The sequence below is a fragment of the Phalacrocorax carbo genome, chromosome 2 (assembly GCF_963921805.1).
Source record: "Phalacrocorax carbo chromosome 2, bPhaCar2.1, whole genome shotgun sequence".
In the NCBI taxonomy this organism is placed as follows: Eukaryota; Metazoa; Chordata; class Aves; order Suliformes; family Phalacrocoracidae; genus Phalacrocorax; species Phalacrocorax carbo.
In genome coordinates, this window is record NC_087514.1 from 76,886,213 (window position 1) to 76,912,550 (window position 26,338).

The 26,338-nt window shown below is 40.4% G+C and overlaps 1 protein-coding gene across 5 annotated transcripts in view; it reads right to left on the bottom strand.

Annotated features, from left to right (window-relative positions):
* Positions 1-1,772: 1,772 nt before the first annotated feature.
* IKZF1 (IKAROS family zinc finger 1) overlaps positions 1,773-26,338 on the bottom strand; it is a 71,606-nt gene continuing 47,040 nt past the window's right edge. For 2 of the 5 annotated variants that reach the window (XM_064443330.1, XM_064443329.1), the window contains exons 4-8: positions 22,798-23,058; positions 16,947-17,114; positions 14,801-14,926; positions 10,244-10,378; positions 1,773-6,009 (exon numbers count right to left, since the gene is read on the bottom strand). In XM_064443330.1, the coding sequence (XP_064299400.1) occupies positions 5,303-6,009; positions 10,244-10,378; positions 14,801-14,926; positions 16,947-17,114; positions 22,798-23,058 (1,397 nt within the window). In that variant the 3' untranslated portion in view covers positions 1,773-5,302. The remainder of the gene's footprint in view (positions 6,010-10,243; positions 10,379-14,800; positions 14,927-16,946; positions 17,115-22,797; positions 23,059-26,338) is intronic. The other 3 variants (XM_064443332.1, XM_064443331.1, XM_064443333.1) reach the window with 3 other exon arrangements.

Sequence of the window (26,338 nt, forward strand, 5' to 3'; positions counted from 1 at the left end):
AAACCGGTGCAATGTCCTCAGCATATTGGCAAAGTCAGGAGCATTTCTAACCCCTTTTCCCCAGACAAGATGTTGAGTGATTGCCCGCCCCTCCCCCCCACACCCCCCACCCCCCAAAAAAAAAAAAAAAAAAAGGAAATTGTTACATTATCAGATCTGTGTGCTCCAGGTCTGGCTCCGAGTTCTCATTTTGATATCTACTAAAAGAATCTTGTGCATTTTAGTGTATTTCTTGATTTCAAAGACTGACTAGAAAATATTGGTTGCTGACCACAGCGTAATACTGTTTTGGTGTTTAGATGCTTATATATGCATTGGGAAGCCTGTTTGGGGACTTGAGGCTAAAAGCGCTCACCCCTGGTAGTCCTATGTTTGTGTCTGTATAACAATTTGTATTTTGGCACCTACAACGGTTTCTGATGTAAATCAATCAAGCTATTGGACGAGGAAAAAATATAAATCTGATGATTTTAAGAAAGTCTTTGAAACATAATGCAGATACCCAGAATAGATTTTTAGGCACACAAACTTGCATTTAAATCTGCAGATGTCTCTACTTTAGTTCAAGGATTTAATAACACTGATTGAGAATATTATATTTGGTCTATTTTTGTGATTATTATTATTATTTAACAGACCATATTCCGTTTGCAGAAGAGACGCCCACTGAAACAGAAATCTGTAGTTCATTTCATTTACAGAGAACTAGCTATGATGCTGAACAAAAGAATTAGGATGTTAAAAGGTTCCTTCTTATAAAAAAGCAGTCATGGTTTATGATGAAATTGTATCAGAGTAACGTAAGGAAAACTTAGATTTTTGGGAACCTGTAAAAGAATTGTTTGCTATACCATTTGAGTCTGGTGTTTGGGTTTTTTTTTTGTTGTTTTTTTTTTTAAATCATTTTGTTCATAATAATACAGTTTTACAAATGGAAATGTTTCTAAAACTTTATAAATGGTGCTTTTTCTAAGTAAAACAGTGATTCTTGTTCGCATTAAATTTGTGATGTGAAATTTACTGTGCTGGAATCTGAAGGAAACGGGGACACCTGCAGAGAAATCACCTTTGTTATGGCAAATCATAGAAATAATTTCTCAGTGTTTTATTTTGAATTACCGTGACTCGACATGCAGAAGTAATTGTGTTCTGTAATGGCTCCGGCTGGCTGCTGGGAGGGAAGGGTAAGAGGAGAGGGCAGGAAAGGAAGAAACCTTCTCAGAGTCAGCTGCTCGCTGGGGCTGTGTGAGTTTTGTGGCCAGGGACGCTCTGGAGAGGAGTTAGCCCACTGAGGACTTGATCTTCAGCTGGAGCTGGCTTAGCAAGGCTTCTTCGCGGAGCTGGTGAGTGCAGGGTGACTGCCGCAGCAGGCCTTTTTTTGGCCACGGAAGATGGGTTGCGAGGACAGCAAGGAAGAGCTCACCGTGATGCGGGCTACAGGGGCGGCAGCAGAGGCTGAGGCCACGCGCGCCGCGCCGCGCTCCCTCGCTGCCCACGCAGCTGCCCACCTGCACCTCGCCACACGCTGCCCGCGCGCCCACAGGCAGCCACCCCCCACGCAGGGCCTCCAGCTGCGCCGGACGAATCCTGCACCCACTAGGAGAGTGACAGAAATGTTCTGGGGTACGGGTTTGGGTTTTTTACCATGCTCTCTTGTCTCACTTTGCAGATAAAATTTTAATGAAATTTCCTTGCTTTTTTTTTTTTTTTAAATACAGTGTTTTCAAAGAAAGAACAAAGTTACAATATAAAAACACAGCAAAATAAAGAAGTGTGTAAACGTAACTTTTCTATTGGCAGTGTCTGGGGAAGGGCTGGGAAGCAGTTATTTTTTACTTTTTAAAAACAGATATAAACTTAAAGCCATTCACCATATTTACTTGTTTTAGGGTTCACCACAGCAAAAGAAGGGAAAAAGGGAGATTACACTGAAATAATTTTCTGAGGGCACAGTTTGTTTTGATGTACACACACACACAACATCCTATTTTCATGCCATCCTTGCATATGTTCATAAATAAAATCATTGAAACACTTGTTTCTAAACAAATTGAAGATGATTTTGTGCAAAAAAGAAAAAAAAAACACCGCAAAAAAGCAAACCTAAAAAAGCTCCTTCGTGAACAGAGAACTCTGTTTGCTCCTGCCTTTAGACTATGCCCTGTGATACACTGTGTCTTAATATGCTATTTAGGCTACTGTGCTCTTTAATAAACAACATCAACATATTCTGTTACAGTATAAATAAGAAAACTCCAGACCCAGGAAACAAACCCACTGTGATTGACAGTGCATCATGATGTCGTACGAACCATTTTATATATATATACACATATACATATGTATATAAAATATTAATGATACACAAAACCACAGATCGGGCATGTGCATGTCAACAAGAAAAGTGACACAGAAACTCATAGACGTGCATGTTTGCACAGAGATGCTGCAAAGGCAGTGAACCTACCCAGTAAGCGGAAATCACATTTAAGCTAAGTTCAAGGCAGTCTTAAACTCCACTGGAGCTATGCTTGTTTACATGGTTAATGAACGTGGCTTTATTTGTGCTGGATTTTAGTAAAAGCAAAGAAACAAAACCACCTGAGTAAGCTTCTGTCCCCCTCCCCTTCATGGCTTGGGGTGTCTTAAAACGAAGGGTTTAAAAAAATTATAGCACGGGGCAGCCTAACTCTAAGAACAGTAGGAAAGAGGTTTAAGAGCAATAAAAGCAGAATGTTTCTGTACAGCCAACATCTGACTTCACACAGGACATTGCAGCAGGGCTGGGAAATCACTTTGGCCCTTCTTGGTCAGTATCTGTCAAAAGTGGAGGGGGTAAAAACAGCTGACTGTGTCCCTACCAGCTATGTAAAAATGAACTAATTTCAACTTTATTAAAAAAAAAAACAACAACCCAACAATCTAATAAAGGAAAATCATCACTGTAAGCTCCCATCTTGAAGGACCTCTTCAGGTCATTCCTGTATAAAATGTTTGGTAATGGCTCGCTGCCAGGTAGAGTCTGTCTTGAAGCTGAATGCATAGCAGGCATTGATGAGAAAATCATAGTTGGGGCATGAAAGTGGCCGATGATTCCTTGCGCCCATCCCCTGCACAGTGTCTCGGGCTGGAAGGTAACACACAATAATGTCTCTCAAGGCAACTGAGTTATAATGGAGGGAGAGAGGGATCACCTTTGGGCCTGTAGTTTACACTACTCATTTTTGGGGGGGTCATTTGCCATCTGGTATGTACCAGCCTGCCTAACTTGGACTAGTAATTTGTTTTCACTGTTGTGGGTGTACGCGTCAGTCTATGGACGTTCATACGCTGCATTCACATCTGGCGACAAAGCTACTAAACCAGCATGCACGCATGCACTGTCAATCTAAAAACACCTCTGTGCCCACGTGTCATATGAAGTAAGTGTCTTACAGTTGGCACGAAAAGCTAAGACATGAGATTGTAAAAGCATATATTTGTAATTCATTATTTCATAAGTATCTTTCCTCTAACTTCAGTGTTGTTGCTCCTGACTTACACCTGCAAAAGTGAAAGCAGAAGAAGGAACTCTACTTGCCTGTAATAGTATGTGTATATAGGAAATGTATATCAAATATAGCTACACATATCAGGCCCAATTGGCCTAGGCACAAGCGGTCATGGTTCCATCGAGTTTCTTTTACAATGAATATATGTGCCTGCGTGCACTTGAGAATGGAGGACGTGTAACTGTATGACAAGACTGCTAGTCCCGTTGGTTATATGATTGTGTTTATTGCAGAATATCCATTTATTATGCACAGTGGAAGTATTTATACATTAAGTTAATAAGATGGGTTATTCTTACGAATGTTGCCCAGGAAGTATTGCAGCACCGACGACAGACATGCAGCTGCAAAAATCTCTTTTTTGCCCAATCTTAAAGTACGAGGGTTTTCAGGGAGAGGAATGAACTATTTGGAAGAGGAAGCTAAGTAGAAGCTTTAAAAAAAAAAGTAATTTTTTATATCAGCTGTGTTTGGGGTTAAAATCTATTTGTCATGGAAGTCTTTATGCTAACTGAAGTTACAGTATCTGCAGCAGGACCCACTAAGGAGAAAGCTCTTGGTGGACTTCACTGCACTCTGCGAAGTGCTGCAGTCTCTGGTCTTCATTCAACAAAACACCATTTTTTTAACCTTAAAATTAGTTCTACTGAAGTAAAAGTAATTTAAAGCACATGGTGAAATGATTTGTTGAATACGAAGTCAGGGTTCTCAACACCTTTGCAGGGCTTGGTCCCTCATTAAACAGCAAGTGCCAGGAAAAAAGGAGAAGGCTACAAATTTTGACTGGCTGGTTTAATTCAGCTCATTGCTTTAAAAATAATTAAGTGCAACACTTATGAGTAGAGCCACAAAATCTACAAGAGGACATCTGCTGTGCAAGCAAGATGGGATTTTTTTTTTTTTTTCATATGTAAGGAAGGGATATTGTAACTTGTTATGCAGAGAGAGGAGGAGTTGCTTAACAAAAAGTGGGGTTTTATTGGATAGGGAGAGAAAACATTTTTTCAAAGAAGAGCCAACAATGCCCTTTTTCTATACATTAATTGCAATTTATACTTCACAGAATATATTACAAGGGTGTTTCTTCACACACCTGCTCGTCTGCCTAGTGACACAAACAAGGCATGCTGTGATGTCGATACCAGCAGCACCCTTGCAGGTGGAAACGTTCTACTTTTTACGGCCCAAGCAACTCAGAAGACTCTGACTGGGAGGGGTTCCATCCCACCACAGCTGTCTGTGAAGTCATCTGAGATGGGGCCCCTCCATCTTTAGTTGAGTTTAATCTTCCCAAAAGAGTCAAATAATACCAGGAAGTCAAAAAACCATACATCTGGTGTAAGAGCCCTGTGCTTAGGGTGTTAAGAAAGAAAACCCGGCCACTCCTGCCTGTTGCGTCCTTGTCCGTGTGGTGCATTCTGTGCATGGTTAACAGTTTTGGCAAGGGAGGTTTGCAAGAAGCATCAGTTAAGGGAAGGTCTTTCAGCTACGTGACTACAAAAGCTCCTACGTACATTACTAAAGGTTTTTTGTGATCAAACATTTTCAATAAAAACTTTAGTACTCGTTTTAGAAAACTGAGTTGGAATGCGTGCTCCCAAAGGGAAAAATCTTTTGTTGTGGGAGAAGACAGCTGAACTCTTGATTCTCTTGTTACTTTTATTGTCCAGCTGACTTGTGCTTTGTCGCGGTTGTGGCTTGTGCAGCTCCAGTAACGCAGCTGTTGCGGCTAGATCTGTGCCGGAGGAGTTTTAACTCATGTGGAAACGGTGCTCCCCTCGAGTTATGTGGGAAGAGAATTCGTACCTGTCCTGGCTATGGTAGCCACACATGTTGCATTCAAAAGGATCGCGGAACCCGTGGCAGCCCATATGGATCGTATACATCACGTGATCCAAGAAAAGGACTCGACAGTGTTCGCACTTGTAAACTTTCACTTGCTCCCCATTGCTGCTGATCACTTTGAAAGCGTCCTGGGAATTGTCAGTACCTGCCCTCAGGACATCATATTGCCTGTTTTCTTCTTTTATAGAGATGCCATTTCTTGCATGGGGACCTATGTGGTTTGTCAGGTAAATTAAACCACTGCGTTCCTCGTTATTGCTCTCTGTATCTGTTGAGTCTTGGCAGCTGTTGCTGGGAGAGGCAACTCGTTCAGAGGAGACAGATTTGGCTTTGGAAAGCAGCAACAAGTTTTCCACTGTGCTGTCCTGAGCTGTATGGTTGGAGCGAGCCTGATTGTCCCCGAGAGGTTTGTGGAGCTGGTACATGGGGCTGATGACCGGAACCACCTCAGAACCACCTGGTGGTGTCTGGACAAGGGGACGCAAGGACTCTGCCCCCAGGTAACTGATGGCATTATTAATGGCCTGGTCTATAACGTGCGTCTGCATTATCTCATTCTCCTTCTCATAGTTGGTGGTGGCATCGTATGGAAGATCGGGCAGACATTTCTCACCTGCAGTGAAAAACAGCCAGGAGTTAGAGGGTTGATTTCTGCATAATCAAGGAACCGAACATCATGGATTAATAAAACAGCAACATGGAAGACTAGAGTTCATCAAATCCACCTCTGAAATTCACCTGAGGTATTCATAGTTCTCTAATATAGCTGGTCAGAAAAATGGTTGGTTGGCGGGGTTTTTTTTAACCTGCAAAATAATCTGAGGTCTTTAGAAAAGCAAATGGATGAAAACAGATTCTGGAAATAATTACACAGCCACCCATGGGAGCTACAGATTGAGTGCTTCATCCTCTCTTTCTCCTTTCTAACTGGACTCCCTCATCTGCCTCCTACAGTGAGCTCAGGCATGCTTTGTGGTTAGTGAAGGCAGTGTACCAGCACAGTTACAGTGAGCCTGGCCTTCATGCTTCAGAGCATGAAGTGCAATACCAGTATTTTTCCCTAAAATATTACAAGTTTAGACTGGAAACTGTACGTTTTAGCTTTAGACCTTCAGTTTCCTACAAATAACCCACATCAGCAATGTGGTCAAATGTCATTTCAGAGAAAAATCAACAAAAACTTAACTTTTCTTATTGCCACCTCCCCATCCCACCTTTTTTTTTTTTCAATAAGTCATGTTAGACACATTACCAGAAGCTACTCATGTTCCTAGAAATTTTGTGTCAGAAAGTTATCAACTATAGGAGCAGCCAAGAACCATGGAAAAAATATGAGTGCATTTGTAGTAGGAATATATTTATCCTACTAAGTAAAAAGCCCTATATAGAGCAAGATTACTGGTTACTTGTAACTTCAACTCTGGTTTGGGATGCCAAAAGTATGGGGGGGGACTCTCTCTTTTTTTTTTTAATCAGACTCTACTAATGTATCTCTAGCTGGATACCCTAGTATTGAACGGTGATTTTCACTACAATTTCTCAAAATTCCTGGACAGATAAGACTAAGCAAAACATAGAAGGTAAAAGTTAGGAGTGGGAGAAACTATTTCAAATGCTCAGATGCTGATTTTATGAACCTGAACTGTCTTTTCAAACAGTGTAAACCATTGACATTATCATCAGGCCCCTAATAAATTTGTGCAAATGCAAAGGGGTAAAACATTGCCACAGGTTCCTAGGGACTACCATTAACACACTGTGTTGATTGTATAATCTTTACAATTAGTCCAGATGGATCTTCTAGCTCTGCAGATCTTGGGAAATTCATTGAAAGCCACAAACATCTCTATGAGGTGCTGTCACCATTTCCTAATCAACATGACATTTGCTGGTAGACCTTGGAAAGTCCTAATTTGTCTAAAAGAAATGCTAATAGGAGCATGGAAAATTCACCAGAAGATCTGCAAATTAATTTATCAACGATTTCCCACCCAGTTTCTCTCAAATTGACTATTCAAAGTCAGTGAAGAGCCCAGAAAGCTTCTAGCACGACACTATTGCAATGATGGGGCTGAAGTGTAGAAAGTCCTGCTGTCTACATTTCCCACAAGATACGGTTTCATACTAGTTTGTCCATGCTCTGCAAGCAGAGAAAGAAACACTCTGAGCTTTGCGTAAGTTCCTATAAGGGAAGTAGGGTACAGACACCTTCTAGCTGCGCTGCACAAGCGGCTACTTCCTCTTGGTTCCTTTCCCTGTTATTCTGCCAGTTCGAGCACTGCTCTACTGGGGTGCATTCTTTTTTCTTCCATATTCACCCTTTCTAATGCTATAGTTTTCAGACCAAGTTTGAGGCTTAAGATTCAAAATCGGTGCTGTGAAAGACTCTCGAACTAAATATAGAAAAACTCTCACAATATGAATGTATCCCCTTGACTCAAGGAGGAAAAAAAATGAGGTAAAAATAATTTCTAGTCCATGGGCACTGTATTCCACTGAAAAATGGGACTGGTCTTCATTATACACAAAATTTTGGGCATCCAGAAGGCATGATTTTAATAGCTGTTTCTTGGGTAGTATTTGCTTCACATAGCATAACTGGTTGGTAGTTGGACTGAGAGGATCAAGTGCTCATAAGAAAAACTTGTTTCCAAGCAGTGTCTGAAACAGACACAAACTTGAGGTAGGCAGGTATCATTTCCATATCTAGGCAATGCAGGTAACACTTGCACTCATTAAAAATAATAGCTTATTTCTGTGTTTATTAGAGCATAAGTAAATTGAACTGCTAATGCACTTAGCTTTGCACTGCTCAGGGTTCTGCAGCAGGTACCTAAATTCAGTGCATGTGGACACCTTTTTCTCTTTTTTTTTTTTTTTTGTTTGGTTTGGTTTGGTTTTAACCCTTCTCTTTTCTTTGCTGCCTATTTTAACATGATAAACATGTGTCAACCTTGCCTGCAGTTCTTATTCTCTGGTTTGGATGACCCAGTTCTGCTTTTGGGTCTGGGAGTTATTCCAGTCTGGAATACAGAGAGATTTACAGATAACTGGCTTAATTTGGGTAACAATCTCACTTTTGAAAGGTAATTAATTTAGCCTTGAGAAAAACAAGTTTTCTTTATGTGAAGGATGACATTTGCTCCTTCTCCCTGGAATTCAGCATGGGGATTGAGACGACACGGTAATCTACAGGAGCAATAAACATGTTTTATTACCCAAAAGCTCTCCTGTCCAGCTGGACCAACCTTGTGTTAATCAGGAATGTACCTATTATATGAAGCAGCAGGTGAGGATTGGAAAGGAAAGGATTTGGGGGCATTTTTGTGTCAAAAAAGTTCGTTCTTTTGAAGGTTTGCAAATTTCCATAAATATCTGCTGTCAGTAGGTTGTCTTCCTACACCGCACCCTGAATAACTAACTGACAGGAAACTCTGCCCTCCTAAAACTCATAGTTGAACTGGCTGTCTTTACTCTCAGGGTGAAGAGAGAAAAGGAGAACAAAAAAGCTAGTCCACACCCACGGATACGTCGCATATAAGATACTTGCTAATACCTTTTAAATTTTAACAGTTCTGGTCTTCCTGGAGCTTTCCTAGAATTAGTATTTTGCCTACTGCAATCAGTTACTAATGTCTAAATGAATCAGGTATGCCTCAGATAGTTGATATATTTTTGCTAACTACCTCTACTACAACTTTTGTCCTTTTAGAAGCATAAGCATTTCTTATCCTTGACTACCCCCTGGTATTGTTCCCTTTGGACTTGAAAGCAATCTTGGACTTTCATTTCAAACCTTTTGTTGCACCTCCTGAGGTAGCTGAGATTCCCCTTTCCTTGTCTCAGAAATACTAATTTTCCTTTCACCCTTGTGTCCTCATTGAAGAAGGTATATTTGGAAGTTCTGTCCCATAAATCGGTCTTTTTTCGCCTTGACTTTTGACTGAAGACCTTCTTAATGTATGTTTTGTTTCAAAGACTTCAGTTTTCTCTGTTTGTCTCCTATAGAATAATATTAAAAATGATGTGCAGAGAATTATGAAAGGATCTAACTAGATATGAGTATATGCTGTCCTCCAGTCTCCCATGGTTTTATTCATTTAAAACTAACTCTATGTAGCTGACAAAATATGGTCTGTGGGTCTCACTGTTACAAAGCTGATGTAACCACTACTTGGTACAGGCATACCGTACAAAACAATATAGGTGTAGCCTCCATTTTTTCATTGTTACGACAAAAACTACTAGGTTCAAAAGGGCATGAAGTTTTTTGCATCATTTACAGAATATACCCAAAGATCTTTTCATTCAGGTATTATTCTCAGACCTAGGTTTATTTGTTTCCATGATCATTTTGGGCTGTACAAGTATACAGACTTTATGAAGGGGTGAAGGATATTATCCAGCCTGTGCTCAACTATCCACAAATGCTTTCACAAACACCAATATGCCCAGATCTGGATGCCATCCAAGAAGTTAATAAAATAACCCTGAAAGTGTGGTCAAATGCTTTCCCAATAGGAAACTTCTATTCTTATATTCAGGTTCTTAAGGCAACTTCAAGAGCTGTCCAGATCTTGCAATGATCTGGTTCATAAGCATTAGAAAAAGACAGGAAAAAGACTTAAAATTGATCTCCAGATTTGGAAGATGAAATATGCAGAAATGTATGCTGGAGATATTTGGTTCCCCCAACACATCACTGTATTTGCTTCTAAAGAGGTAGATATTGCTAATCTAGTAAAACAAGTAAAATCATAAAGCAAAAGTAAAAATCCTGTTGAGGTGGGGTTTTTGGGTTTTGTTTTGTTTTATTTTTTAGGAGACAGCAAACGTTTAACTCTTACCAACAAATTTCTGAGGCATAGAGCTCTTACGTTTGGCGACGTTACTTGCTAGTCTATCCAGCACGAGGGATCTTTCTGACCCTATCTTGCACAGGTCTTCAGCCATTTCACTCTGGTTAGTTTCCTCTTTTATGACTGAAATCAAATGACATCAGAAGGGTTAGGCATGCTTGTTCCATTGTAATGGAACTATTGTCTTCAGGTTATTGTTTTTCAGCTAATGTCTTTTAGCTCCCAGCTGGCTGGAAGGAGGAGCTCACCACTGCAGACACAGGCCGATTCTGACTTTTGGTAACAAAGTCCCTCATGCTGATTAATCTATGTATTTGATCATGTTTCCCTCATTTTGGATAAAAAAATCAGATTGCAACTGCAAGGCGTCTGACTGTATGTATCATAGTCACGCCACCCTTGTCCTACAGCCACTCTGCTTTTCCGTGAATGAATGAGGTCCTAGCATTACACTGGACACGGAGCAGCTCATCTTTTCACCCTCCCGCTGTCACCCGCCACCGTCCCTCTGCACCTCTCCCAGTGGAACCACCTGTATGACCATTGCTTCTTTAGCAGGAAAAATGGACAAACTTCTCAATTCCAGAGGTGGAAGATGTATTTGCAAGCTATGCCAACCCTTCTCCCCACCCCTTTTTTTTTCCCCTAGTAAATATTTCTATACTTCCTTGATGCAATTTTAGACTTTAAATGACAATTTAAGTTGCTAAAGTTACATCTACAGTGGAGCACTGATCTCCAGTACTCAGACCTGTTTCCCAGACTCCTGCTGCTGCTGAGACACTGTAGAATTAGAATGGAGCTTAGCTGTGAGGCTCTAGGAAAGGGAGACTATTTCACCTTCAGTACATTTTACTTCAGTACTTTCCTGCAGAAACAGAAGTGATGTATGAAAATGCACTGTCAAAACAATGACCGTGAAAAATGTATGGAAAGGTGTTTCTGGCTTCCAACACCTAAAGAAAAGGCAATATGCGGTGAGATCACAGCGCAACTGGGTTTTGGTTTTTTCTTGTTGTCTATTTTTTTTTTTTTTTTTTTTTTTTGGCAAGGCAGACCAGAGGCAGGAGAGAAAGGGGTTAATTTTACTTTCACTTGCTACTGGGATATGGATATTTTTCCTGAACCTGTGAGTTGCTACTAAAGGGAGAAGCAAAAGATGATTTTTAGACTTTGACTCTGCAAGCTATTTCAGTTAGGTGCACCACTCTGCTACATTTTACCTTCTATGCCTGCTGAGAATTTATTTTATCACTGGATTTACTGGTTCACAGAACCCAAACCTGGGTGTTTCTCAATAGCTGAGCACATGCTGTTCCTATGCAATCTTATTTTGGCAACATACCACTACCATAAAAGGATGATTGTGAAAGTTTCACCGTTCCTGAAAGATGCGAAATCAGGGTCTGATGGATAACTGGAAAGAGCAGGTGAAGTGTCCCAGACAACAACACTCACCAGTGCCAAACTGAAGAGTACAACACTGGTTCTTGAGTCCCTGCTGCAGTGGCACGTACTGCAGTGACAGTGACAGTGACAGTGACAGGGAGTCTTATGGAATTATGCCCCAGGCCCATAAGACACTAAAGATTGTGACCAATGAAAGATATGAGCAGAATTTGTTCATGTAGGTACAGAAGAGTAAAGGGCATTGACGGTACCTAGCTATCACTGAACAAGCACACACCAGCATCTTGTGCTGGCTAAGGCTTCCAGATAGCACTTCAGGAAGAGACTTACGGACAATGTTTTAAAGCAGCGATTCAACAAGGAAACAAAAGATTAAATTTTTAGTTAAAAGTTGAAATCATCAAGAAACATCTGTTTAGAATATAATAACATTCCATTTCTAATCAATTCAAGAGAGGGTAAATTATGTGTTCAACTTTCTAACTTCTAAAACTGCTATTTAAAAAAAGGGGAAAACTGAATCTTTTAATAATTTCCAAACTTTGCAAATGAAACCCCCTGAAATTTGCTACCAACCTGATAACTATTTTCTGGTAATTTGGTGTCTGTGAACTAAAAAAAAAATAAATTTATATTTCCAGATGAAAATTCACAAGTGACTGAAGAATTGGTAACTGACCCTTTTTAAACTTCATAAACTATTTCTTCTGTTATTTTAGATAGGCCTGGTAAGACTTCAGCACACTTCCACTCAACTCAAATATAATATCTCTAAGAGAAGAACTTCACACGGACAGTGAGGTTCCAGTCCACTAAAATAAGAATTTTGCCATTAAATTCAGAAGGTTCCTGATTTCATGCTTAATCTCCTTCTCTTAAAGAAAGCAAACTGAAGTCAAAATATAAATACAATCTCTTGTTCCCCTCCTTACTCCTCTCTGCTGGATCTTTGCCTTATTTAAGTACTTTCTCAATTATATTGGTTAGATTTACAAGCTGATGGAAAGCTTCTACCAGTTTAGGTCCTTTCAACAGATCTTTTTTCTATGTATACTGCACAAAATATTTTATAAATGCAGTAAAAAGCAATCCCGCTGTAGCAGAATGTCAAATCAGATGCCCTAGCAGATTGTTGTACCAACTTTTTTGAGTCTGGAAAAAAAAAGGGCCCAAATTATGGCTCTAATAGCTCCATATCACACCCTGAAATATGATAAGAACAGTGGTAGTATAACTACCTGCTTTTCTAGATATAATGTAGAACGCACTAAAAATCCCTGACGTACACCCACTCATTCTCAGCTGTTTCATTGTACATTTTCATCTTTGGGTTTATAAGGGAAATAATGTAACCATGGAAAAATGATATGTTTGCAGTGAAGTAGAATAGATTAGAATGCAAAATACTAGGAAAAGAGCAGGAAAGTTCCATTTTTTAGAAACATGAAGAACTGATTTATTAACTGAGTACTACATTTTTTTAAGAGTGAAGTCTTTGGCTGGATACAAGGTCCAAACCTTCAATTTTTTTTTCTTCTAATTTGCAAAAGCACTTCTATTATATCAAATATAGATTTATATGATACATTCAGTATATGCAAGGCAGAGGTAATTCTTCCAAAGCATTCATGAATTCCCCAAGTTTTCATCCCACTGAGATATTAGATATTCAGTCCTAAGCTGGTGTAAACTATCCTGTCACAATTTGCTATGAACAAAAGTCCATCCCTAGAATTGTATTATTTCTTATTAATGATTCTTGACACCAGTTTCATCTGGGTATTTTTGCTTACTAAGACTTTAGTAGTAGTTCAGCTACTCATTCACACAGATTTTCATGTTTGCAGGCATTCAAATCCATGTGCCAGACACTGAAAATTCAAATCCCAAGACAGAATATTTGCTTCTAAATCCTATCATCTCTTTGAGGAATAAGCATTGCTGCCTACTGTATATTACATTGAGCTTTTCTATTTATACATTCTCCAGCCCCTCAATAAAATTAGAAGGGGCGCTGCTCTAACATGCTGTCTGCCAGAAGCATCTCAACTGTATTCACTGCTATCATTATGTGCATATACTTTACATTATTTGATAGCATGTAAAAACATATTCAGGTTCTGTCCAGATATAAGATATTAAATGAGGCATCATTGCAAATAAGTCAGAGAGAACTTTCCATTTTTGTCATTTGACAAACCAAATAACATACACTGATAGGATCAAAAAGGTATGCAAGAAATGTAACTTACTGGACGGGCTTAAACTCCACCAGAGAAGCTGGATCTTATATTCTCTATCTAAAACTGCACACACAAGGGGATTTTGTATGGCTATTCACTGCTATCAATCCCATTTAGATCTTTAGCATCTTTGTTGGAAAAAAAAATCAAACGTCAATATCTGCTTGCTCTATTTCTAAGCATAGTTTTAGACTTGATATTCTCCAAGAAATGGGCTTGACCTTCATCATAAGACCAGTCTCTCAGGAGTACAACAGCTCCCCACCACCCCCCAGTTTTCTCTTAAAGGGGAGGTTGGGAAGGCAGCTGTCAACAAATTATTAGCCTTTCTGGACTGTCTTAGTCAAACTGGCTAAATTAAATGCCTCTGGCTTCATTATTTCTTGCTTGGAAGAGTGAGGTCAAAGACAGATGGCTCATCCTTGCTAGATGAGTTGGTCCCAGTGGTCAAGCAAGCCCCTTAAGCTGTGCCTGGGAAGGGCAGGAGATGTGCAATGCAGAAGATTCTGCAGCCCTACCTAGATCGCCGATATAAAGGATAAGTCTTTATTAAGAATACATCCACAAGAGTACTGCAATATAGGACTCCAAGCAAAAGGGAAAAGAGGTGAGGTGATGTAGTCATACTGTCCTGAGATGGTGAGCTGAAACTTTCCAGGTCTTTCAAGTGTTTTGCTGCACGCCTGAGTTTTACTTTGGCTAAACGAAACAAGACAACAGGCAAATATTTATCAAATACAGAATAAATCCAGATGCAATATCATACGTATGGGGCGTGCGTGTGCTTCCGCAGTGCAGAAGGTGCCACAAATGGTACTACAGTTCCTTTTGCACCCCTTTGACTGCGTACATGATAGGACAGCGTTAATCCCCAAATGGACATGTTTATTACCTGAATAAAGGCTGCCTGAGATATTCATGGTTTGCAGGTAGTTATGACAGCGTTCTTTATGTTCTTCCAAAGAACTGCGCTGCTTATAGCTGCGACCACAGTATCCACATTTATGGGGTTTTCCAACTGGAGAAAACACAATTAATTGACAGAATCAGACAAGGTATTCAACAGCCTATCAATACTGGTAAGAACAACAGGAAAAAAAGCCCACCCCAAAAATAAACCTATGCTGTGGTGAACCGAAGAAAGATTTTGTCAATATAAGAAAAAAGAAAAAAAAAAGCAACAAAAAACCCCAACCTAATGGAAAACTAGTTGTATATCTTTACATCAACAGGCCAATTCTGTGGGTGCTGCAAGCTGATTTCAGATGATTCACATCAGATAAGGACTGAGACATTAAATCTTCAAAACCAGCATCTACACAAGTTAGAAACTGAGATACTTTCAAAGGTCTGAGCATAGTTGCTTTGGAGCCTAGCTCCCACAGAGACTGCCAACAGACAAACTGGTGGTGTAGGTAGAGACAACTGCCCACGGCTGGATGTCAGTTCTGATGTTACCAGAACCGGTTCAGTCCTTTTAGGACAACATTAGATTTCACGTTTTCTTGCCCTCTGCTTCTGGAAACTCAAGAGAAATGGCATGACAAACTTTTTTCTGTACTACACCAGTCCAGATGTAGGCAGTTCCAGGTATTTTGCAGTAACAATATGGTTTTCTGGACTTCTGGACCTGAATTTTCTGTCGTAGTATGACAAGACCTTATATGTCATCTTACATGTATTTCATTATTTTAGATGGCTACACAGCTTAACTTTTGAATTTTATTTACAAATTCTCAGGTGAAAAGCAGACTCAAACATCCAACTTGTTTTGTAATGTATTGATGTCAATTTGCCAATTGCAGGAACTAATCAAAATCTACAGTTTATGCATTGTCTCTTTAGCTACGGAATCTTCAGAGTTTGCCAAAACTGTCTAGGTGTATTTCCATGTGTATATGAAAAATTATGTTTAAAACTGTGCAGCCACGAAAATGAGTAACAGTAAGGGAGAGGGAGGCAGAAGAGTATTTTAAAGATGTGCTTTCCTGAATCAGGCCAGGACCCAATAGGAGAAGTGGAAATTATTTTGGACATCTGGGACTGACACTGGGGATCTTATTATTTAACGTGTGTGCTAGAGAACAATTTCCTTAGTTGCCTGCAACATGAAAATGTCACTTTGAGACCTCCCCTTCTGCTACCCAGAACTTAGTCCCAAAGCCAACTGTTGCAAGTTAAGTTACCAGTGTCAGTCCCAGCAACATGTTTTGGAGGTCTCCTATCCAAATAACAATTTGCATTTCCAGCTGAGCTTGGGAAACTAGATGAGACAACACTGCTTTTAAAGGCACTTTGAAGGTGCTAAATTGGTTTTGCTTCACAGAAGGTATGTGACTATGGCTTCTGGCAAACGACGAGATGTTCGTAGTAATGGAAAAGCGCAGCTATTCAAAAATATTTATTCAGATCTCCATGTTACTGTTAGGACAAACCACTGAAAAAATCTAGCAGAGTCCTCTCTTTTGGAAGATTATTATCTTTCTCTCTCCCACCCTCTCTCTCCTCCTCACCCTTTCTAAGTACTTGTAATAACAAGGTGCAACAAATAACTGCTGCTAAATGCTGTAGGTTGTATTCACTCCTGGTAGTCGAGAATGACTACCAGACTGGAGGTTTTTGAGACTTTGTGACATAAAACCTACTGTGTTTGGACTTTATATTATCTTTATATGCAGATAAATGCCATCCAAACCCTAAAACATTCATCAGCTTTAATTCATGTTTGTAGTTCCATGAAATGGATTACTCACATGAGGCTTGTAAGATGAAAGCCTAATACAGAAACTTTTAATCAGCCAAGAAGTATGGGGAAAAAACCCAGTTCTTCTGGCAAAGGATCAAGAGCGTGAGATAAGTTTAATAATTTCTTTGCTGCTAAAACACTGTGGCCAGCTCACAGCTTGCTTAAGCCCAACACGAGGCTACTCGCCTCCCCAGGGCGAGACGACCTCTCAGGCTTGGTGGCTGTGAACGCCCCTGTCTCCTCAGCGCATGTGTTGACAAGTGCCCCTGGACAGTCCCGCACCTTCACTTACCTGAGTGAGTCCTCAGGTGTCCCGTGAGGGCATCCCTGCGACGGCAGGCATAGTTACACAGGTGACACTTGAAGGGCTTTTCACCCGAGTGCAACTTTATGTGGCGCAGAAGGTTGCCCTTCTGTGTAAAGGAGGCTCCGCACTGATTGCACTGGAAAGGGCGTTCTCCTATGGGGAGAAGGAGAAAATAAGTGAGAACAAAAAAATCTTACGTGGTAACAAGAGAAAGATTTCAGTGAGAAAGTTGTTTTCTCACTGCTGCTCTGTGACTTCCACCGGCTGCAGGTTTGATATAACATGAGGCTTTCAGACTAAACCTGCCAGTTTCTTAATGCTTCACTGGCTGGGTCAATTTGATCTGAAAATCTAATTTTTTTTTTCTAAATCAGAATGGCACATCACAATGCAAATTCAAACTCATTTAAATAAAGTGACTGCAACATTTTGTGTTGAAGAGCCACTCTTCCTGATCAGCAGTTTTGGAATAAACCAATATCCAATTTTGCATGTTGTGGCATTTGGTGGGGTTTTTAATGTGGCTTTTTTCAAAGGGTCTTTAAAATATGCCACTGAAGCAGCAAAATAAAAAGGAAACTCATTAAAAATGCATTTCAGGATCACAAGTTCATTTCAGCGTTACATTCTTATATTTAAATGAAAGGCACTTCATTATAACAGTTATAATAACTTCTTTTCATTTACATTTTCCCTGTATTTTCCCTTTCAATTTCTTCTCCATTACCTGTCTGTCCCTAAGCAGCCAAATCAGGAAAGAGACAGAGAAAGAGAGAGAAAGAGAGAGACTCAAATCACATAAGTTAAGACAGTGCAAAGGAAGCCCTGTACTTCCATGCCAAAGTCCCAACCCTTCTCTAGGTCAGGCATGAACGGAGGAGCAGCACAAATGGGCTCTGCGGGTCTACGCTTTGGACAGACACAGGATAAAGCTTGAAGAGACACAGTGTTGGTTTCTCTAAACTGGTGCCTGTTATCAAGGAAGAGAATCAACTAGCCTTGGCAAAAATTAACATGGCCGTTGTTTGGTTTTTTGTGCTGTTTAAAATCGATATGCTCATTTATTCATTTAGCTATTTTAAAAAAAAATTTAAGATAGATGAGGATTTTTCTTAAGTCAGTGGGAAATAAAATATGTTTCCAGTTGTACCAGACAGGAGTAAAGGAAAATTTATACATGAGAGCACTCCACCAATAGGAGCCACTCCTGCATGCCCATTTCTCCATAGACCTCAACTAAGTCAAACCAGCCTTTGAAGCTCATTTGCTGAATTCTGTCACTCTTAGGCATAAATGTATAGTATAATTACAGCTATAGTAATTATAATGCATTGACAATATCAGAAACAGCCCAGAGATGACCTGATCTGTTCTTAGTTTTGATTTTCTTTATACAACAATATTTTTGAATTTAAAATTTCAGTGCTGAAGTTAAAATATAAAGGAAAAAATACAAGTTAAACAATTTCTTTCTTCTCTCTTACTTAACCGTTGTGTATTATTTTGCACCTCTAGGACCAACTTTTACGTCCATACATGCGCATATATGTGCAGCATGATAATTTTTGACTTTTGGGTAATGCAGTAGAACAGCTGAAAATGAGTTAGACAGCAGGACAGTCACAACCCAAAAATCTGCAAAATCTACTATCAGGGCTGGCAGCTTTAGCATTCAGCAAGCAGTTAAACAAATCTACTTTATGGCAAGATATTTCCATTGGTCAAAGAGCTTCAAGCAGGTCAGCATAGTCCCTGTCAAGCCAAATGAGCTCACTTTCTTTGTCCATCAGGTAACTCTATTCATCTAAACTATATTCGCAACTGGTTCAACTGGGGTGGCCCACAAAAATGCCAGCATTAGCCTAAGAGGATTTTGCAATGTACTTCATAAGCCATGCACAGCAGTTGTTAGGGGAAAAAGAAAATGGGTAAGAGTCTGTCTGCTTTACCTCTTAATCTTTGGGGCAGTTACTCAGCGTGGAAGGTATTTTTCAGAAATGGACTGAAACAGTAATGAAGAAGTCAGTTTGTCATGGGGGACACAAATTCAGAAGAAATGGTTAATTCTTACTAAACAGCTTTTCTAGCATTCATTTCTGTTATTTTTACTCAGAGGAGCATAAGAGGAGAAAACGAGGATTGTAAAAGTACTCCAGGAATGAAATGTATAGCAAAGTAAGAATGAAATGTATCTCCAGCCTACAGCTCTTTCAATTACAGGGTGAAATCTTGCACTGGGTGGAGAAGACAGACAGATGGAGCATTTCAAATGAGACTGCTGCATACCAAATATTTCTATAAAACTTATGGTGGGATCAAATGTAAGGGAACCTGCACTCAGCGTTTCTGTACAAGGGAAAAGATCCCACCACCAAAAGACCCTGAAACTGTGTGTAGCTCATCTGGCCCTTGGTCATCCCTGCTGCAGCTACCGGGGTGGGGATGCCTGCCTCGTGAGCCCAGCAAAGCTCCCAGCCCTGCCAGGATGGAGACAGTTGCTGATGGAAGGTTACTGGGTATGACGCTATCCCCCCAAAACGGGGAAGGAATTGGACGCAAAGGAAAAATGCATAACCCAACTTTTGTTTAAACAGTCAGCTTTGTGTGTTATTTTCTCGCCAGTTCCGAACTGCAGATGTCTACCCTGGGCGGATTTCACCGCACGGTGTGTGGCTATGGATGAATATGGGCCCAGGGACAAAAACTGCAATGGGACCCTGAATTGAATCAACCACCATTGCAGTGATTTTCAGGTCTTAGTGGGAGCACAGGCTCTGGACTACTTATTCAGTGAAGAATATTTATCATCTTAATTGAAATCTCTCATTTCTTAAACAATATTATGACAAAATCACCTAATACTCGGAGATGTGTGTAGCACGCTCTTTTTTTTAGTTCTCTAAATAAATTTGAGACATTCAGACCCAGCTAACAAGACGTAAGTGAACTCACTGGTGACTTAAGTTAAAGGAGTGTACATACAAGGAGGGAATATATATACCTGTGCGCACACACATATATATGCACATATATACATACGCACACATATGTGCACACTGAGCAAGCGAAGCCTGAATCTATACCCTGAGGTCTCAGCACCAGGGAGCAAGAGGGGGTTTCTCTCTCCTTTCTAGATCCCCTTTTTCCTAAACACCAAGCAAGGTAGCAGAAAGCTGGAGAAACTCAATGTACCGAAAGCCTCAGGGAAGGAGAGTGAGGAGAGTCGGGCACCTGTGGTGGGATTCGCTCTGCAGTTGGGAGCAACAGGTAAGGCTCTAGGAAGCTGTCAGTGCTGTATAGCTGCTTGCAGACAGGAGGGGGCAGAAATATCAGGTGCTGCTCTGCATATCCATTTGGCAGGTGTATTCATTAAAAGTAATTATGCCTTTTATCAGGTCAGGCAGTCATCTTATTTTGGCACTTTAGTGTGCTAGACTTTTGCTCACTTATCCAATATTTATTTAAGGAAACCTCACTGCATATGCAGGTTTTACATGAATTAGCAGCGAAGTAATTCATTTGCGAGTCTTATTCCTTCACCAGGCATGTATTGAAATGGGCTTTGGTGTAGTCAGTTAAATGTCTGTAATAGTATATCCCATTTCTACTTTAATTTTCACAGTGCAGCTGAAAGGAAAAGCAGTCACCACTGTTTCCCCATGACGTCCCTTTAATTTAAACTATCAGCTCTGAGCCTCCACTCCCTTGCCAGCCCTGAGCTCACCCGAAGAGGCTGCTCAGGAGAGGAGCTGAGGGCGAGGTGGGAGGGAAAGTGAAGGCTTTCTTTCTGTGGAAGGGCTCGGGTCCAACTTCACACCCTTTAGTTTTATTAAGTGTAAAAAAAGGGAGTCCTGCTGGGCAAAATGCAGCTCCCGGGATGCTTCCACTGTAGGCTGTAACTATGTTCTGTGATTAAAAAGAGGGTCCCCTTGGCAAGGGGAGGGCTCTGCAAAGGGAGGAGAAGTCTTGGAGTGACAGCCTTTGTGTGGTAGTGCCCTGAGCACCCTTGGCAGGCGGAGGTTTGGGGCAGCTGGAGATCTGTGCCAGGGAAACCAGTGAGGCGGCCCCGGGGGACGCTGCCACAGGGAATGGGCAGCCCAGCGCATCCTCTGGAGACAGCCTGCCAGGCACCAAGAGTGCACTAGAAACAAAGGCAGCTCTGCCCACCACCTCCCTAAAATCAGGTGTGTCCCCACACAGGCCATTCAGCCCTCTTGCAAACACAGCCTCTGACCCTCAGGGACCCGAAACAGCTCCTCCGAAGCAGCAGCAGAGTACTTTTAATAAAACAGCAGCCTTCTTAAACAAGCACAAAGACTTCTACTTCTAAATGCATTTTAAGTTGCAGCATTTTGTTTCAACTACTACAGCATCCCCTTCAAGCCCATGGGTCTGCTTAAAAGGCCTCATGTCCAATTTTCCATATACATTTTATTAACTTTTAAAGGATCACATTAACATTCAGTTTTTAAAAAAGGGAACAATCCATCAATAAGTGCTTTATTATATCTAGGAAGCAGGCTGCAGCCTCTCTTCTGAGAACTATTTGTGGCTTTTCCAATAAAGATAATCATCTGCTCTTCTCTGACAGAGGGATTTATCGTATGGAATTGAAGAGTACTTTGAAGAGGCAATGTAACAGCATTGCTAACTGTCACCAGCACTGCTTCTGAATGTGCTAGCCCACAGTACGCTAACAGATCACACCCTTGCAGAGCTTGAACAGCCACAGTTACAATTACAGACATCAGCGCTGGGTGGGATGGACCACACTCAGGGTCTTCCCATGGATCCTCTCCATTAAGTGCTGAAAACACTTTGCTAATCTCAGTGTTTAGTAATTCTGGGGAAATGATTTAAGCATGACTGGGGGGATGCAGAGGAAGAAAGTATCTATGTGTTCACTACAACGACTATTCCAGTGGAACCTAACCATCTAACCTTAAAAATACTTTAAAATTCCCCCTCATCTGAATATTCATTCAAAAATGACAAATACTTTATTTATTTATTTATTTTCAAAGTAACTTGTGTAGCACAGCAGTACAGTTCAGTTCTTCTGCTTCGTCTATGGATGACCTTAGAGTTTAGATTGGAAGCCTAATTTTTAAACACCTTATATCAGGTAAGATGAGACTCACCCTGGTCTTTACTTCTTCCTTTGTTTCAGCCTCTTCAATTCTCTTTGAGACTATTTAGAATTAGAAAATTGGGGCAAGAAGATTCACAGCACTGTGTAATGAAAAGCCATTCCTATGGAGCACAACATCTTTACAGGTCTCTTTTAGTGTCCCAATGGAAATCCTTTAGTCCAGATTTGACCAGTGACAACACTTGTTTTTACTTCATGAAACATTTGACATAAAATTAACCCCTTTTCTACTAAGACTGCTGGTACAGTTCCCTTTACATTTATCTTGTCTATCACTTTCATAATCACTGATCCATAATGAGCTTTGTTGCATTGTTGGAAACATTAGAACTGGGTCGATTTTAGAGTTAGCCACAAATGGGTTTTCTTCAGCAATTCTTAGAAATTTCTTAGAAATTAAACAAGACTTCTTCACCCTATTTTTTTTAAATTTGAATTTTTCATGCAGCTTCAAATCAAACAAACTGACTACACAATTTCTAGCCCGGTAGGTGGATTTCCATCAAGAAGAAATCTCAACTCTTGTGCTGTCTGAAATGGAGTAACAAAATAACCAAGTTCCAAATGCCCACCGATGCTGCATTATCTTACAACAGGAAGCATGCACGACACAGAAAATAAGCCTTCATTCCTAGTATGAGGCCAATTCTTGTAAACTAAAGGAAAAACTATGGCAGGCCTTACCAGTGTGACTTCGTTTGTGAACCATGAGCACATTGGGACCGATGCAAATTATCCCACAGATATCACATTTTAGCTTTCCGTTAGGAAGTCGAATGCCTCCAACTCCTGACATAGCCTTGCTGCCTGGGCCATTGTGTGAGCCATTCATTTTCTCTCCCGAGGTATCAAGCATTCGTAAATCCTCCGCACATTCTTCCCCATTCATTTCACAGGCACGCCCATTCTCTTCATCACTCTGAGTCTCTATTTTAATATTACCGGCTGAAAAAAACAATACAGGATGCCACTCAGTTTTGTTACAGAATAAACACAGTGGCAAAGAAACAATCACATCAGAGATAGATAACTTCTAAACAGCATGTACAATATACCTGAATAACAAAAGCTACAAGCACGACTACATTTCTGTGGGCAGTGCGATGAGTTTGTAACACATGGAGCAATGAACAGTATCAGTAAGACATCCAGGGAGCTGGGAACCCAAACAACATTACAAAACTATTCCTAGGTCACTTTGAGATTTTTGCCTTTGTAACGTTCGTTTTGACAATTTAGGCTAATTGGAATGAAACTTACAATGAATCCACTTCACATGGATTTGTCCAAAAAAATGTGAAAGTAACTCATCAAAGACAATGGATGAAAATGAACTGAAAATGCAACATTCTCCACCTGGCAGGAAGATCCCGAGGGTTGCACTGAATCCAAATATTTGCTCTGAAGTTCTATTGCAGTAAGCAAGGACAATGGGAAAGCAAAGGGTACAAACACTGATAGAGAAACTAGGGTGGGGAAGGATGGAAGGAAGAATTCAAGAGCAAGAACTACCATTACAGGAAATTATAGGAATGAGAATTGTGGTTTTAGGACAGCAGGATTAGAATCACTGAGTAAGAGGAGAGGAGCTCTACAGCCAATAAGCTCCTATTAAAAACAGTCAAATCAGCGACGGTGGGTGGGAGAACTGTTTTGGGTAAATCCTTTGTGTTATTATCCCATAGGTAACAATTGCTTGAAGCTAGAAGGATAATTCAGGTATAAGTTTGGCATAGCCTCACTACATGTGATAACATGTAGGTTGGTAAATTTGATCTGATATGAACACAGCAAAGCTAAATATTAACGAAAAGGGCCAAGATTCAGATCAGTTAATGCCAGTATTCATTCCTCTTCTCTCCACAGGACTGTATGATATTTTGGGTAGACTAAATAATCTTTACAGTTATTTCTCCCTTTTTCTAATGCAGTGATTTTGATGAAGAAACGTTTTTCATTAGGCTGAAAAAGACCATTTCATTGCCCCAAATCTTACCTTCTTTTCAGAGAAAAACCTCTTCCGTCACCTCACCCCTCCCCAAAAAGGAGAGCATTTACTTTAGTGGCTAGCTGAGTACACAAGAGGTCTCTTTCACCCAGTAAAGACCAGGTCTTTTCCTTTTGTGGAACAGTAGTTTCTTGGTAGTGTTATTCATAAGTGGTGGTGTGGGAGTGACATAATTAAGCTATGAGCAATAATTACCTCAAGAGATGAAAGACCTTGACATTCATTTGAAACTGAAAGGTTTGACAAACTCTTCTCTGCTACACCCTGCAGCCTCCCAGGTGTCACAGAAGGATTGCATGGATGTGACGTACAAGAGTATCTGACTCAAAATCCTAGCGGGAAACACGTCGAGCGTAAAGGTGTTCACATTTCTGAACACTGCTTGAATGGACACCTTTTATAAAGTCTACCAATCTAGGCATTTTAATGATTTTTCAAATCTTACATTTTTAATAGGAATCATATGCAGGCAGAATGAGTGCACATCATAAAGAGCATTTTTTCCTTTAAAATATATTCCCTAAAAAGGGTAATAATTTAGAGATATGAAAAAAAATCAATAACCAAATATTGATTTACAAAGCTGGTGTGACTGGCTAAACAGAAGTGATCTACACTATTCTGCAAATTTGGTGGACTACAACCCCATTCTGCTGCTTTCACCACAGCGAATGGATGCAATAGGACTATTTGGCTTGAGCATATGACAGATTTTCCGTAATTCACACCCCATTTTTTTTCTCTTAATTATAAGAATAATAATTTGAATGTACATATATTTATAGAAACAATTACAGGCTCCTTGCCTGCCAGGAATTTGGAGAAGGTGGCTTTTGAAGTAGGCTTTATGTTAAGTTAAAACAAAATACATGTGAAAAAAAGCAAAAAGATCAGGCTACTTAAGCCCTTTGGTAGTGTATGCAGACAAACGGACATTACTGAGAAGCAAAATGAGACAAACAAAAACCATAGAAGTAGAAACTAGATGGAAATGCTCTGTAGTGAGCTAAGTTTGCAGTATACTTACGGGAAAAAGATTTGGGAATTATTGCATGAAAGTCCCTAAAGCCTTCTGCCCCGTATGCAGCTGCAATAAAGAAGGCAAACAGGATGCTGGTTTGTGGTAGTGCTAGCAGTAAATGTAAAAGAAGATGGCATTATTGCTATAAGAGAAGTACCTAGGAGAAAGACAGAACTATCATCACAGAAGCAACACAAGCAGTTTAGGATGAAGCAGGAACAGCAGCAGGACAGTTGACAGGGGAATCCTGAGCTGCCCAGAACAATTCCCATCTGTAAAAATGCCCTTTTCTTCCAAAGCATCCAACAAGTTTTAGCATGTTTTCTAAATGCATAACCTCTCTTGGGTATTCCCCTTGCTTGCAGGTTAACTCCTGCTGAACTCAAGAGGAACTTTTGTTAAAGTGTCTCAAAAGTGTCAGTTGGAGCAGGGCACCTAACACAGCCTTCTCCCGCCCTGAGGGAAACTACGGGCCCCTATAGGGCAAGCTTCCTCTTAGGATTTATTTTTTGCCAACATGCCTTCTTTGTGTGCCAGAGATCTCTTCTTTGTATGTCCTTGTTTCTAGTCACTGCAGTTATAAAAAGTGAAATTGCGTTGTTTTCTTCTCATGCCTGCTGGTCCTATGCAATGGAAGAAGAGGGAGTTCAATTTTGTATATATATTATTGTGTACATTGGCATTTTTTTTTTATTATTTCTAAGGCTTGTCCTCACAATATATCTACTCAAAAGTAGCTGCACAAACACACTATAGTCTGCAAATTATGAGTAGCCAATTAACATGCTATGGGGCACACTGAAACAAGTAATGATGGAGTTCATTACTTGACATAAGCAATGGTAGGGATATTAATCCAGTCAGTCTTCACTAAAGCTCTCCACAGATATGCCCCTGGACTGCCGTAGCTGTGCTGCTCGATGAATGTCCCCACGCAGACAAGGCCAAGCATCCAGGATGCCCTTACAAGTGCATCCATTCAGCAGCACAGCTCACAGCAGGGGCTCGGTTCAGGTGCGGAGCTCACCTTGCCAGTGAGAGATGATGGACCGTGAGGTCACCTGCCTCGCCCTGAGTCCCCACGGAGATTTTATAGCTCTAATTAGCAAACAAAATCTCTTCATGTTCAAACTTAGCATTTTTTGCAAACCTGTTTTCCAAATGAAAACTAGTGAAAGAAAGCACCACTGATGTAG